The sequence below is a fragment of the Oryctolagus cuniculus genome, chromosome 3 (assembly GCF_964237555.1).
Source record: "Oryctolagus cuniculus chromosome 3, mOryCun1.1, whole genome shotgun sequence".
Classification (NCBI taxonomy): domain Eukaryota; kingdom Metazoa; phylum Chordata; class Mammalia; order Lagomorpha; family Leporidae; genus Oryctolagus; species Oryctolagus cuniculus.
The window spans coordinates 68,105,809-68,118,955 of NC_091434.1; the positions used below are offsets into that span (position 1 = coordinate 68,105,809).

At 43.8% G+C, this 13,147-nt stretch overlaps 1 protein-coding gene across 12 annotated transcripts in view; it reads right to left on the bottom strand.

Annotated features, from left to right (window-relative positions):
• RAPGEF4 (Rap guanine nucleotide exchange factor 4) overlaps positions 1-13,147 on the bottom strand; it is a 328,804-nt gene that overhangs the window by 40,276 nt on the left and 275,381 nt on the right. For all 12 annotated transcript variants that reach the window (XM_070070679.1, XM_002712290.5, XM_070070683.1 and 9 more), the window contains one exon: positions 12,337-12,415. In XM_070070679.1, coding sequence (XP_069926780.1) covers positions 12,337-12,415 — 79 coding nt within the window. The remainder of the gene's footprint in view (positions 1-12,336; positions 12,416-13,147) is intronic.

The window sequence follows — 13,147 nt, forward strand, 5'->3', positions numbered from 1 at the left end:
AATGTTTGTTGATTGACTGATTGCCTTAAACAATTCAATTGCATTGTTTGGAATGCTAGATAAGTATAATATACTTTTTTCAAAAAAGAAAAATCTTCAAAAAAAATCACAGATCTTTAAGACCCTTTATCTAAGCCATCTGAAACCCTATTTTTTGTCAAGATATAAAATATGTATCAGAGATATGTTCTAAATAAGTTTCTAAGGAACTCAATGTCACCTGGTACACTAAGTTCATGCAAATCCCAAAACATCTGGCATACATCTTTTCATTGTTTCATGTAATCTATAGGACAAACTTGCACAGCATCCAAATCGTCATTGAATTGGAGCAGCTCCTTGGGCACTGGGTCCATGTAGCCGAGGACAGATTGGATCCGTTTGCACTGTGTTCTTAGGGCTGAAAACCAGAAGAGGTGAAGGCCAGAGTGCAGGCTACAGTTTCCCACCGTGCCAACGGCAGGCTTAATATTCCATTGAGTCATTTTCCCCATGCCGGCTCTGCCGTTCAAACACTGTAATTATTTCATATATTTTTACCTAGTTATTATCTTACTCACCACAGGCACCTGTAATTTTTCTGTATTTTTTTTAACTGCTCATTTACTTATTCTTAATTCAGCTAATAATGGTGCCATGTATTAAAATTATCATGGAGAAAGTAAGTGAAAACCTCCTAGGATGTAGAGGAAGCGGATTCATTACAGCCTACAACAGGGAATAAAATATTATGTATACTTTTTGCAGTAAGTACATGCTAATTATGCAGCTATTTATAAAACACTTATCAACATGCAAACTGATACTCTTCAATGTTGCTGTTTTTTAAAAACCCTGATTTGCATACAAGATCTCTGCTTGCAGCTGAAAACAAACTTTGGGGGTCATCTGCCCACGGATGAGACCAAGCTGTTGCACATTCTTTCCATTGTGCTGGCTTGCTGTCATGACGGGACCACAAGAATGGCAATATTTATATGGGGTTTTAAGGTTTATACTGTACTTTCACACATATAACCTCATTTGATCTTCACAAGAACCTGGGAGGGTGGGTAGGGCGAGTATAATCACCTCTGTTACCCAGAAGGGGCTCGCAGAGGTGAAGGATGATTGCTGCGAAATACAGTTTATAAGATGCAAGTCTCTAGGATGACTTCAGAGCTTTGCTTTTCCCACAAGAATCCGCTGCCCCTTTACGACTTTGCTTGCCTTTGTGGAGCAGCCCAACACCCTGACCACAGGTTCTACTCCTTCCTTGATGTGGTCTGCTCTTGGGAACGCAAGTGCTGGAATGAGACGACTTTTGATCAGACCCTGGCTTCCCCACTTAGCACTTGTGGATCCTTAGTGAGTTCACTGACTGTTTAGAGCCCTGGCTCCCTCCTCAGCAAACTTTACAGGGTTGTTGTTGAGGACGAAATGAGATACTATAGGTAAAACATACAGAACTGTACCACCAACAAGCAAGTTCACTTCCAAAAGGCTCAGGGAGAAGTGAGTTTGTTGCAAAAATCTTTGGCTGTCCATTCAGTTTCTTCATAATACACTGTGTCCATGTATCATACAAAACACTTTTTTGCACCAGAAATTTTTTTGTACCAAAATAAACTCACACTTTAAATTCCATTTTCCATTTTTCCTTGAACTTTTGGAAGCACCCTGGTATTAAGTACTCAGGACCTCTAAACTAACAGCACGATCACCAGCCCTCCTCTGGAGATCACTTAACACACTCTCTCTCTCTCTTTTTTTTTTTCTCTCTTTTTTTTTTTTTTTTTTTTTTTTTTTTTTAAAACAAGCCGAGTTAGACAGTGAGAGAGAGAGACAGAGAGAAAGGTCTTCCTTCCGCTGGTTCACTCCCCCAAATGGCCGCTAGGGCCGGCGCTGTGCTGATCCGAAGCCAGGAGCCAGGTGCTTCCTCCTGGTCTCCCATGTGTGTGCAGGGCCCAAAGACTTGGGCCATCCTCCACTGCCTTCCCGGGCCACAGCAGAGAGCTGGACTGGAAGAGGAGCAACTGGGACAGAATCCAGCGCCCCAGCCGGGACTAGAACCCGGGGTGCCCGCGCTGCAGGCGGAGGATTAGCCTAGTGAGCTGCTGCTCCGGCCAACACACTCTCAATGCACAGTTTAGAATTTGTCATCAGACCTGGCATTTCTGGGTTTTACCCTGCAATGCTGGTCCTACAAGACAGGCTGTTCTGAGGCTTATGTGCCCCTGTTTAACCTGAGGTCACAGGAGCACCTTTGTGCTGTCAGTTAGTTTAGCTGTCTGTCATTGTCTTGCTCAGAATATTTGTCCTCATTGACTTTCAGAATTCTCTCTCTTTTTTTGAGAGAAAACTCTAGAAATATTCCTTGACTTGAACTCAAGGAAGCAATTCAAATGCTTGTGTTTCAGATACAGCAATACCAGCAGCACCCCTGTGGCCAATATATAGGATCATAGGAAAGGATAATTAAATCTACATTGCTTATATGGGTCAGAATGAAGATTTTTCTTGTCACCTTTCCTATTGTAGACATTTGTCTTTTGTCCACCATAAAAAAAAAAAAAAAAAAACAGAATACACAGTTGAAATGATTACAATGATAACATTTCAAACACGTGTAGAGCTTTACAATTTATAAAATGTGCTCAGTATAGTTCTTGGCTACTCTGTAAGTCTCAAATCAGGGGCTTATACTCACAGCAGAGTAATTAGGACGTGGCCCAACACAGCACACTACTTGGGTTCAAATCTATGTCACTTGGGTTCAAAGCTATGTAACTTGAGGGCAGATTACTTAGCTGTTCAATCTAACTTTCCTTCTTGTGAAAAACAGAACTAAAAGAGTACACAGCACTCAGTGTTGATATGAGTTTGAGAAAATATGCATGCAATGCTTTGTAGCATGTCTGATAAGACACTCACTTCCTTCCAAGGGACATAGTATATCCATCTCATCATCAAATCAAACCTTCTCTTAGAAATAAACTCTCAAGCTGACTAGCTGCAGAAGTAAACTGCTGATAGTGACATAGGGATCAAACATCCTCACAATCAAATGGAGGCTACAACAGCAAAATTTGGCTATAATAAAATTTAAGTTGACAGTTCTCCTTAGAAATCCAATGAATATTTCTGATACTTGGTTTCATCTAAAGAATATGAATCTGAGACTATTTCTGTAAATTTTTCATCAACAAGAAAAGCACATTTCGATGAGTATTCCCCTGAGAGAGCCCAAGTCAGTGTATTTAGAGAACACCTTCAGGTCATTTTTACAGAGATACATGATGGAGGCTGTGTCTTTTCAATAAGGGAAACTGTTGTGTTTGTTTCAGTATAGGAATAAAATTAAAAAAAAAAAAAAGGCTAAGCATTGGTGGCCAATCCATATTCAATTTTTTTTCTCTTTAATTCAGGAAACTAATTATTTCCAAGCTCAATGCATAAAATTTATGTTGAATACTAAGCCAGAGAACATTAGTATGCTAATAGAAAATATTTTACCAAAGTGACGGCTGTATTGAAATTTCTATAAGTTTAATTATAAGCCATTTTCACTTAAGATTCTTTTAGATGCAGTAAGTCTCCATCCTAAACAACAAAGACCTGTGTTCATTGACATAAGAAAAAAATTCATTGGCAGGGAGAGCTTCAGAATTGGTCCAAATGCTAACAATATTATCATAGACCTCACATTTTCCCTGTCTGCTCATTTCAGCTTCATCCTAGGCTGCAGTCCCCTCAGTTTATTGCTGGCAATTGGGGTTACCGGTTTCTCTTTCCTTCTCTTAAATGCTGAAAAGATTTTTGCACCAAAGTCCAGGAAGTCACTCTGATTTCCAGTGGCCCCGTCTAGCTTGGCCCTGCAATCTGCCAGCCAGTCGTTGGCAAGGGCAGCCAGTTACTCTAAGTAGTCAGGCTGACCAAGATGGTGGGGAGCTTGGGATGTCAGCCACAAAACCCACCACAAGCCTCAGTGACCCCAGTGCTACCAGACTTCCTCCCAGCATCTGCCAGAATGTGTGCCACCCGTGGTATCTCCCTTGCATCCGGATTTCTCCCTTGGGTCCAGTGAAAGGAATAAGATACCAGTCATTTTTGCCTCACATTTGGGGAGTGAGTTTTGGAAAGATACAGTAAGTGATGTAAAAATACTCTGAACCCAGGAGATAAGTTACTAAAAGTCAAAATAATTTTAACTGAGTAGTGATCACTGACTGAAGTGAATGAGAACCTGTATTTGCATAATTAAGAATAGCGTAGAGCTTATCATCACAAAGCACAAAGTAAAGATAATAGGAGAGGGGCCAGCGTTGTGGCCTAGAGGATAAAGCTGTGCCTGTGATGCTGGCATCGCGTATGAGCATGGGTTCGAGTCCCGGCTGCTCCACTTTCAATCCAGCTCCCTACTAATGGCCTGGGAAAAGCAGCGGAGGAAGACTCAAGTCCTTGGCCCCTACACCAATGTGGGAGACCCAGAAGAAGCTCTTGCCTCCTGGCTTCAGCCTGGCCATTTGTGGCCATCTGAAGTGTGAACCAGCAAATGGAAGATCTCTTTTTCTATTCCTGTAACTATGATTTCAAATAAATAAAAATAAATCTTTAAAAAAAAATACGGGGCCGGCGCCGCAGCTCACTAGGCCAATCCTCCGCCTTGCGGCGCCGGCACACCGGGTTCTAGTCCCGGTTAGGGCTCCGGATTCTGTCCCGGTTGCCCCTCTTCCAGGCCAGCTCTCTGCTGTGGCCAGGGAGTGCAGTGGAGGATGGCCCAGGTGCTTGGGCCCTGCACCCCATGGGAGACCAGGAAAAGCACCTGGCTCCTGGCTCCTGCCATCGGATCAGCGCGGTGCGCCGGCCGCAGCACGCCAGCCACAGCGGCCATTGGAGGGTGAACCAACGGCAAAAGGACGACCTTTCTCTCTGTCTCTCTCTCTCTCACTGTCTACTCTGCCTGTCAAAAAAAAAAAAAAAAAAAAAAAAAAAAAAAAAAATACGGGCCAGAGCTGTGGTGTAGTGGTTAAGGCCACGGCCTGCAGTGCTGGCATCCCATATGAGTGCTGGTTCCCATCTCAGCTGCTCCACTTCCAATCCAGCTCTCTGCTATGGCCTGGGAAAGCAGCAGAAGATGGCCCAAGTCCTTGGGCCCCTGCACCCTCGTGGGAGACCTGGAAGAAGCTCCTGGCTCCTGGCTTCAGATTGGCACAGTTCTGGCTATTGCTGCCAATTTGGGAGTGAACCAGCAGATGGAAGACCTCTCTCTCTCTCTCTCCTTCTCGCTCTGTGTAACTCTGAGTTTCAAATAAATAAATAAATCTTTTAAAAAAAATAGAAGAGCAATTTGATAATAAACATCCAAAGCTCCAAGATTTATATGATTATACTTTATATAAAATTATTTGACTATATTCAATTAATACTATATATTTTAACTCATAAATTATAGAATGTTTTCATAAAATTATTAAATGGTAGGATACCTAGTGAGTTCTGCTCTCTTCTCTTTTTGTGATTATTGGAAATTTTGCAATCAGAAGGTTTTATTTGTTTTATCTTTTTTTAAAAAAAGATTTATTTACTTATTTGAAAGGCAGAGTCACAGAGGGGCAGAGAGAGAGAGAGAGAGAGAGAGAGAGAGAGAGAGAAGGGACTTCCATCTTGTTGGTTTACTCCCGAAATGGTCACAATGGCTGGAGTCTGTTCTGAAGCCAGGAGCCAGGAGCTTCCTCCAGGTCTCCCACCCAGGTGCAGGGGCCCAAGGACTTGGGCCATCTTCTACTGCTTTCCCAGGCCATAGCAGAGAGCTGGATCAGAAGTGGAACAGCCAGGACTCGAACCTGCCCATATGGGATGTTGGCACTGTAAGCGGCGGCTTTACCTGCTGTGCCACAGTGCCGGCCCCAATATTCTATTTATTTTTAAATTGAGAGGCAAAGAGACAAAGGGAGAGAGAAAGCTCTCATGGATTGGTTCACTCCCACAGTGACCACAGCGGTCAGGACTGCACTTAGCTGAAGCTGAGAGCTGGGAACTCAGTCCAAGTCTCTCAAGTGAGTGACAGAAATCCAATCATCTGAGCCATCCACTGTCCCCAGGGTGCGTTTTAGCAGAACGATGGAGTCAGGAGCGAGAGGGGAGTCTGGGATCCAGAAACTTCCATCTGGGATGTAGACATCGTAACCTCTAAGCTAAATGCCTGCCCAAGGATGTTTTATGTTTTAAGGAAGACAATATTTATGGTATGGAAAGATTTTCATAAAATATTTAGTGACAAAATATAATAAATTTCTGTATGATCTCATTTATGTATTTAAATGTAAGTATATGAATAGAAAAAAGACTAGAAGGACACACAACAAAATGTTGGCAGTAGTTACACTTGAAAGGCGATAGGGTTGTATACAGGCAGTTTTCATTTTCTTTTTAAGACTAAAGGAAAGTGAAATTGAATATTAAATACACATTTGAATAAGATTAGAGAGGCTAGAAATGAAAAATATAGACATTGAGCAAATACAATATTTCAATTCATTCTAAAACATGTGTATTCTTCAGGTCAAAACACGTCCAGAGTATATCTAGTGAGTGAAGTCTCTCTCATTAGCACATAAAAGACCTGATAAATCTGTGAAGCAGACCTCTGCCACAGGGAAAGTGCGTGCTAAAAGCAAAATTGGAAGTGACACACAAAGTAGATTAAGGGCAGGCACAAGCGTTAGGAGTTCAAGGCTCAAATCTTTTCCGTATTAGCTAATTACCTCTCTCAAAGCAAATTCTAATTTTTTCATTATTCTAGTTTATTGATTTGGAAAAAAAAAGCAGTGAAAATACTGACTTCTTCATGGGGATGCTATGAAAAATCACAGATGTAGGTGCTTCGAAAACACACTTAGCTAGAGCAACTGACTGTGGAACAGGTTGAGTATTTTACCTTCTGTATAACTCTTGTTAAAAGCATGCGGTTTAACAAACCTGTTCAGTGTTACATTGTGCGTCTTTGTTGCTGTTAAGCAGTTTATCTATAAGAGGGGACTTCCAAATGTGAATTATATAGAGAATGTGCATTATGAAGAAACTATGCACAGCTTTGGAAATTTTCTGTACCAAAATAAACTGAGTCTTTTAATTTCATTTTCCACAGACTTAAACTTTTTCAAAACTTTACTTATTTGAAAGGGGTGGGGGAGGGAGGGAAGAAGAGAGAGAGAGAGAGAGAGAGAGAGAGAGAGAGAGAGACCACACTCACTCCCATCTGCTGGTTCATTCCCCAAATGCCCAAAATAGCCAGAGCTGAGACAGGGTAAAGCTGGGAGCTTCGGACTCAAACCAGGTTACTCACGTGGGTGGCAGGGACCCAGCTGCTCGCGTTAGCACTGCTGCCTTCCAGGGTGCACACTGGCAGGAAGTTGGAATCAGGAATGGAGCCGGGACTCAAACCCAGGCATTCCAATACGAGATACAAGCAACACAAGCGGTGTCTTGACTACTACACCAAATGCTCGCCCTCCACGACCTTTTTGAAGTGCCGTGGGGTTTGCTACTTTTCTGCCCATCTTCTATTCCTGTTTGCTCTCTCTGCTTTTGCAGGCAAGCTGAATGAAGCAGTTCAGGAAAGTCCTTTGCCATCGTTTGACCAAGATGACAGCAGCGATGCAAGCTGGGCCAGGCTTACCCAGGGCTTGGGACTGAGGCCAGGGGCACAGGAGCTCTGGAGAAGATCAACCCTCTTAGTTCCAACCCTTTAGGCCCCTTTGTAAGGCCCAGGCTCCTCAAGGATTGCCTCAGATCTCTGAGTTACCCCAAATCCTCCTGCTGAATTCCCTTAATCCTAAAGACAGTCACAGGTGGTCTATGTGGCCAGAATGTACCAGAATAACACAGCTTCTGGGGGACGCCTACATCACATCTCCCCGAGAGGAAAGGAGGCTAGAAACTGAGTCCTTAACAGAGCACAGAAACACTGACATGAATAGACGGCTCTCCAAAAAGTTCATGGAAAATGTGCAATATGAAAAATCTATGCTTGGATTTAATTCGTTTATGCCAAAATAAACTTACCCTAATTTCATTTTTCCATCAACTTTGTAGAGCACTGTGGTATGGCCTTTGGGGAAACAGTCCTTTCCCTTATTAAGCTTTTTTTTTTTTTTTTCAGACTTTATTTATTTGAAAGGCAGAATGAGAGAGCGAGCGAGAGAGAGAGAGAGAGAGAGCCAGCCATCAGTCTTCCATATACTGATTCACTCTCCAAATGGCCACAACGCCCAGGGCTGGTCCAAGCTGACACCAGAAGCCTGGAACTCTATCTGGGTCTCCCACTTGGGCCATTTCCACTGCCTTCCCAGGCACTTTGGCAGGGAGCTGGATTGGAAGTGGAGCAGCCAGGACATGAACTGGTGCCATATGGGATGCTGGCGCTGCAGGAGATGGCTGAACCTGCTGCACCACAGCACCAGTGCCAGAGCCCTTTCCTTTCACTGACATGAAACATAGCAGGTTTCTGGCCTCTGCAGACTCCCTCCCTGGGCATCACAGAGCAGCAATTCTTGTGTGAGTCTCTTCTTCCCTATATCCAAGGACCAGGTTTGTGCTGTATAACCTGGTGGTCGCTAACCACAGGTGTCTATTTCAGTCAAATTAATAACAATTCAATAAAAGTAGAAATTAAAATTTCTTTGTAACCATCAGTTTCCAGGCTAGTGGCCGCTGCATGAGCATTGGTATAGAATGCTCTATGGGGGTCCGGCACTGTGGTGTAGTGCCTAAAGCCTCCACCTGCATGTTGCCATCCCAGATGGCCGCTGGTTCGAGTGTTGGCTGCTCTACCTCTGATGCAGCTCTCTGCTGTGGCCCAGGAAGGCAGTGGAGGATGGCCCAAGTACTTGAGCCCCTGCACCCATGTGGGAGACCAGAAGAGACTCCTGGCTTTTATTATTATTATTATTATTATTATTTGACAGGCAGAGTTAGACAGTGAGAGAGAGAGAAAGGTCTTCCCTCCATTGGTTCACCCCCCAAATGGTCACTATGGATGGCGCCGTGCTGATCCGAAGCCAGGAGCCAGGTGCTTCCTCCTGGTCTCCCATGCGGGTGCAGGGCTCAAGCATCTGAGCCATCCTCCACTGCCTTCCCAGGCCACAGCAGAGAGCTGGACTGGAAGAGGAGCAGCCAGGACTAGAACCTGGCGCCCATAAGGGATGCTGGCGCCACAGGCAGAGGATTAACCAAGTGAGCCACAGCACCCAGCCCCGAGACTCCTGGCTTTGGATCAGCTCAGCTGCACCCATTGTGGCCATCTGGGGAGTGAACCAGTGGATTGAAGATTTCTTTCTCTCCCTCTGTCTCTGCTTCTCTGTAACTCTGCCTTTCAAATAAATAAATCTTACGAAGGAAGGAAGGAAGGAAGGAAGGAAGGAAGGAAGGAAGGAAGGAAGGAAGGCGAGAGGAGAGGGGAGGGGAGGGGAGGGGAGGGGAGGAGAGGAGAGGAGAGGAGAGGAGAGGAGAGGAGAGGAGAGGAGAGAGAAAGGGAGGGAGGGAGGGAGGGGGAGGGGAGGAAGGAAGGAAGGAAGGAAGGAAGGAAGGAAGGAAGGAAGGAAGGAAGAAAAAACTGCTTCTACCACTGCAGAAAGTTCTGTTGGCCAGTCCTCGCTGGTCCACAGGCCCACAGTCCCCTCGGAATTTCGCCTCAGGCCTTTGGTCACATCCCTGAACTCCCCAGGCAAACATGCAGACAGGTGCCCTACGAGCCATGGCTCATTGGCAAAACTATGAAAATTGAAAAAGCACATTTTTTAGGAACACATTCAGAAAATCCTGGAGAAGTTTTAGGAAAGATTGATGTCCTACAAAGCACTTTTTTTCATCTCAGCAAATGAGGCCAACTTTGATTTTGGCCAAAGTATCAATAAACATGGGTCAGGAAGGTATTGTTAACAAACGTTCTTAAGCTCTAATGAAAGGTGATAGAATCATTACAAATTTAAATATGGTTTTAAAGAAATAAGTTGTAAAAAGGAAAAAAAAAATGAAAAACTCCAAACTTGGGATCCTAAGACCTAGATAATGGTTCCATTTGCTTTGGGTTTGCCACTCCATTTTTTTTTCTTTCTTTTTTTTTTTTTTTTTTTGGTGACATGGGGCAGGAGAGAGGAAGTATCAGGGTACACATCTGTAATACAAAGTTACTACTAACCCACTAAAATTCTCTAAGTGTAATATACTTTTATAGTATATTTATACAGTGTAGTATAATACTGGTATAGGATATAAGTACTATACTTATATAACCCTTTAAGGAGTATAAAATGGGACAATGTGTTCAGAATGGTACCTGACACACAGAGGTGATTGAATATCGAACAAGGAAGGGGAACTCAGTTCTACAGGGCCAGGTGTGAAGAGGGTAATGGCAGGGCAGCAGGTAGTACCGATTCTACCCAGCCGCCCTGGATTTTGTTATCACAGTAGAATCTTCTGTGATTCTACTGTTCATTCTTGTCTTCTCTTCCTTCCTGTCATTATCATTATCCCTATTCCTCTCTTCCTGAAGCTGGAATGAACTTTCCCTCCAGGGAGAGTTTTCAAAACAGTTTTCAAAACAGAAGTTAGTGATATGACTATTTCTAATCGACTCTTAGAGAACAAGCTAAGGAATGATACAGTCAGAAGCTGCAAAAGCTGAGTGCTGGGGCCTCGCGTTGTAAAGATGGTAGCCCACTGGGGCTGACTTCTCTGGCTTTGTTTGCCTTAGGCTCATCCACATTGAAGAATGCACATCTCATCTACTCAACAGTGCTTTTATTTTTCCTTCGAACAAATCTCCAAGGTCTGATGATGATTACCATGCACGGAGTTAACAGAGCACAGAGAGATCCTGAATGTGTTCATTTTACTTGACAAAAACCGAATATGAGCCGGAAAGACTATATAACATATGTAAGTCTCATTAAGCTGTCGTTATTTGGAAAGATGACTTGCAGGCAAACAAACACCAAATCTCCTCCCTGCAGCTCCCTCTGAGGAGCACGTTCAGCTCAAATCTCCTGCCCTCACACCTTCTGCTGACTTTAAAATGAGAATTATGGGTGAATAAGAAAATGAGAATCAGGTAGTGTAATTATAATTCTGAAAAAGGAAAATGTGCCAACATTGATTGGATTGCTAAAAAAAAAATCATTCTCCTTCAATATATTTGACTGCTCAAAAAGGCCAAACTATTTTGGAGTCTACATTTTTGTTACTTTAAAAATAAATTGGAATTTGAAAATACCCCTTCACCTGCTCCCCAAAGCTTATGGGGAAACTCATTCATCATTCTTTTATATTGTACATCAACCAGTCAATTCAAGACAGAGTTTAAAAGCTGCCCCAAACAAACTCAGTCTTCAAACTGTCCAGAGGAACTGTCATTAGTATGTTAAGTTCTGTGGGTTTGTTTTAAATCAGTGTGATGATAACTTAACAAAACAACAACAAAAAAAGAAATCTTGTTCTGTAGAGGAGGAGGCGTGGTGTGAAAGCAAAGTTACCCAACAAGGGTGATTGCCTTTCCCCCAGCTGGTTAGCCACCCAGTTAACGCTGCAGCTTAGAGGAAGGGCACATGCACACCCCGATCCATCCTTTCGGGTAGCGGTGCCAAGTCACCTTTGCACGTTTTATGAATTCTCTGAGGATAGGCAGATTCATGTTGTAATAGTGGGAGTGGATTTGTTAGTGATGTTAGCAGCCTGGGTGGCAGCACCCTTGGGGACAAGTCTAGGAGTTCAGAGCATGCCTATGACACCTGGAACTCAGGGTGCCATGGGGAGGTTCAATCATAAAATGGACCACCCTGGTTGAGACTTAGGAGGCTCACATCACTTTGCTTGCTGGCTCACTCGCACGCTCTCTTGCCCTTCCACCTTCCACCATGGGATGCAACAGCACAGGGGTCCTTGCCAGATGCCAGCACCACGCTCTTGTCTTCTCAGCCTCCAGAGCCCCGAGACAAAGGCACTTCTGTTCAATATAAATGATCCCGTCTCAGGTAGTCTGTGGTAGCAGCAGAAAAAAGACTAAGCCACTCCTAGATTTTGTCTCCCTGACTTCTCTGGCCTTCCTCCCAGGCACAAGTACGTCTTGCCAGCATCACCTTCTTGAGGTGACGTGGCTCATGCTTCTCCACACACGTGATGTCTAGGAAATCCACATACACGCATGGTGGACAGAGCGAGAGACCGCTGGCTTCTTAGAATTTTAGGAGAGCAGAGAGCCCAGCCCTACCTGGGCCGGGACTTACCTTCAGAGGAGGCCGTGCACCTGTCGGGTGTCTCCAGAGAAACAGAGACTTACCAACAGCAAAAGGATATTGGGCCACTAGGGCAGGGCAAAGCTGGGTATTTGGCATAAAAACACAGTGCATCAGAACGAAGTCGCTTAAAACCGAATCTGGAAGGAGAGAAAAGTGGAAGAGGAAATTAGGATATTGTGGCAATCTGGGAAAGCCAGAGCGCCTACTCATTTATTCTTGGCCATTAGTTCTTATACATTGGTTTGGAGTTACGATTTTACTGTACATTTGGTAGAAGCACTTGGTAGAAAATTAATGATATGGACTGAGTTTGAGATGAAAACTAAGTTTTTTAGGACAATGAGCCAAAAGTATAATATTTTACAGAGATACCCTTGCTCAATGGCATTAGTCACCCTAGCCACAAAGAATGCCCTTAATATAAATATAAATAATTAAAGAGTCACTCATGGGTGGTACCATATATGCAGAATGAAGACATGGTCATTTCTCTATTTTATGCCATATTTATTCTCTCAGTAGCTGTTTCCCTTTATCTCTTTTCAAACTGATTTCCAGAAAGAGCAATGAGATAGGAAAAGGTGGTAGAAAGAATGGCGGAAGAAGAGGTGCTCAAAGCAGAGAACAGGTGACGGGGTGGGGGGAGCAACAGAAAAGGATGCAATGAAGTCTGAGCCTGGACCAACAACTGCAGCTCTGCAGTGGGAGAAAACGGTGAACAGCCCAACTTGGCAGCAAGGGTCCTTACTGCAAAGGCAACACGACCCAGCCGGCCTGGGTGGCAGCACCCTTGGGGACAAGTCTAGGAGTTCAGAGCATGCCTATGACACCTGGAACTCAGGGTGCCACAGGGAGGTTCAATCACAAAA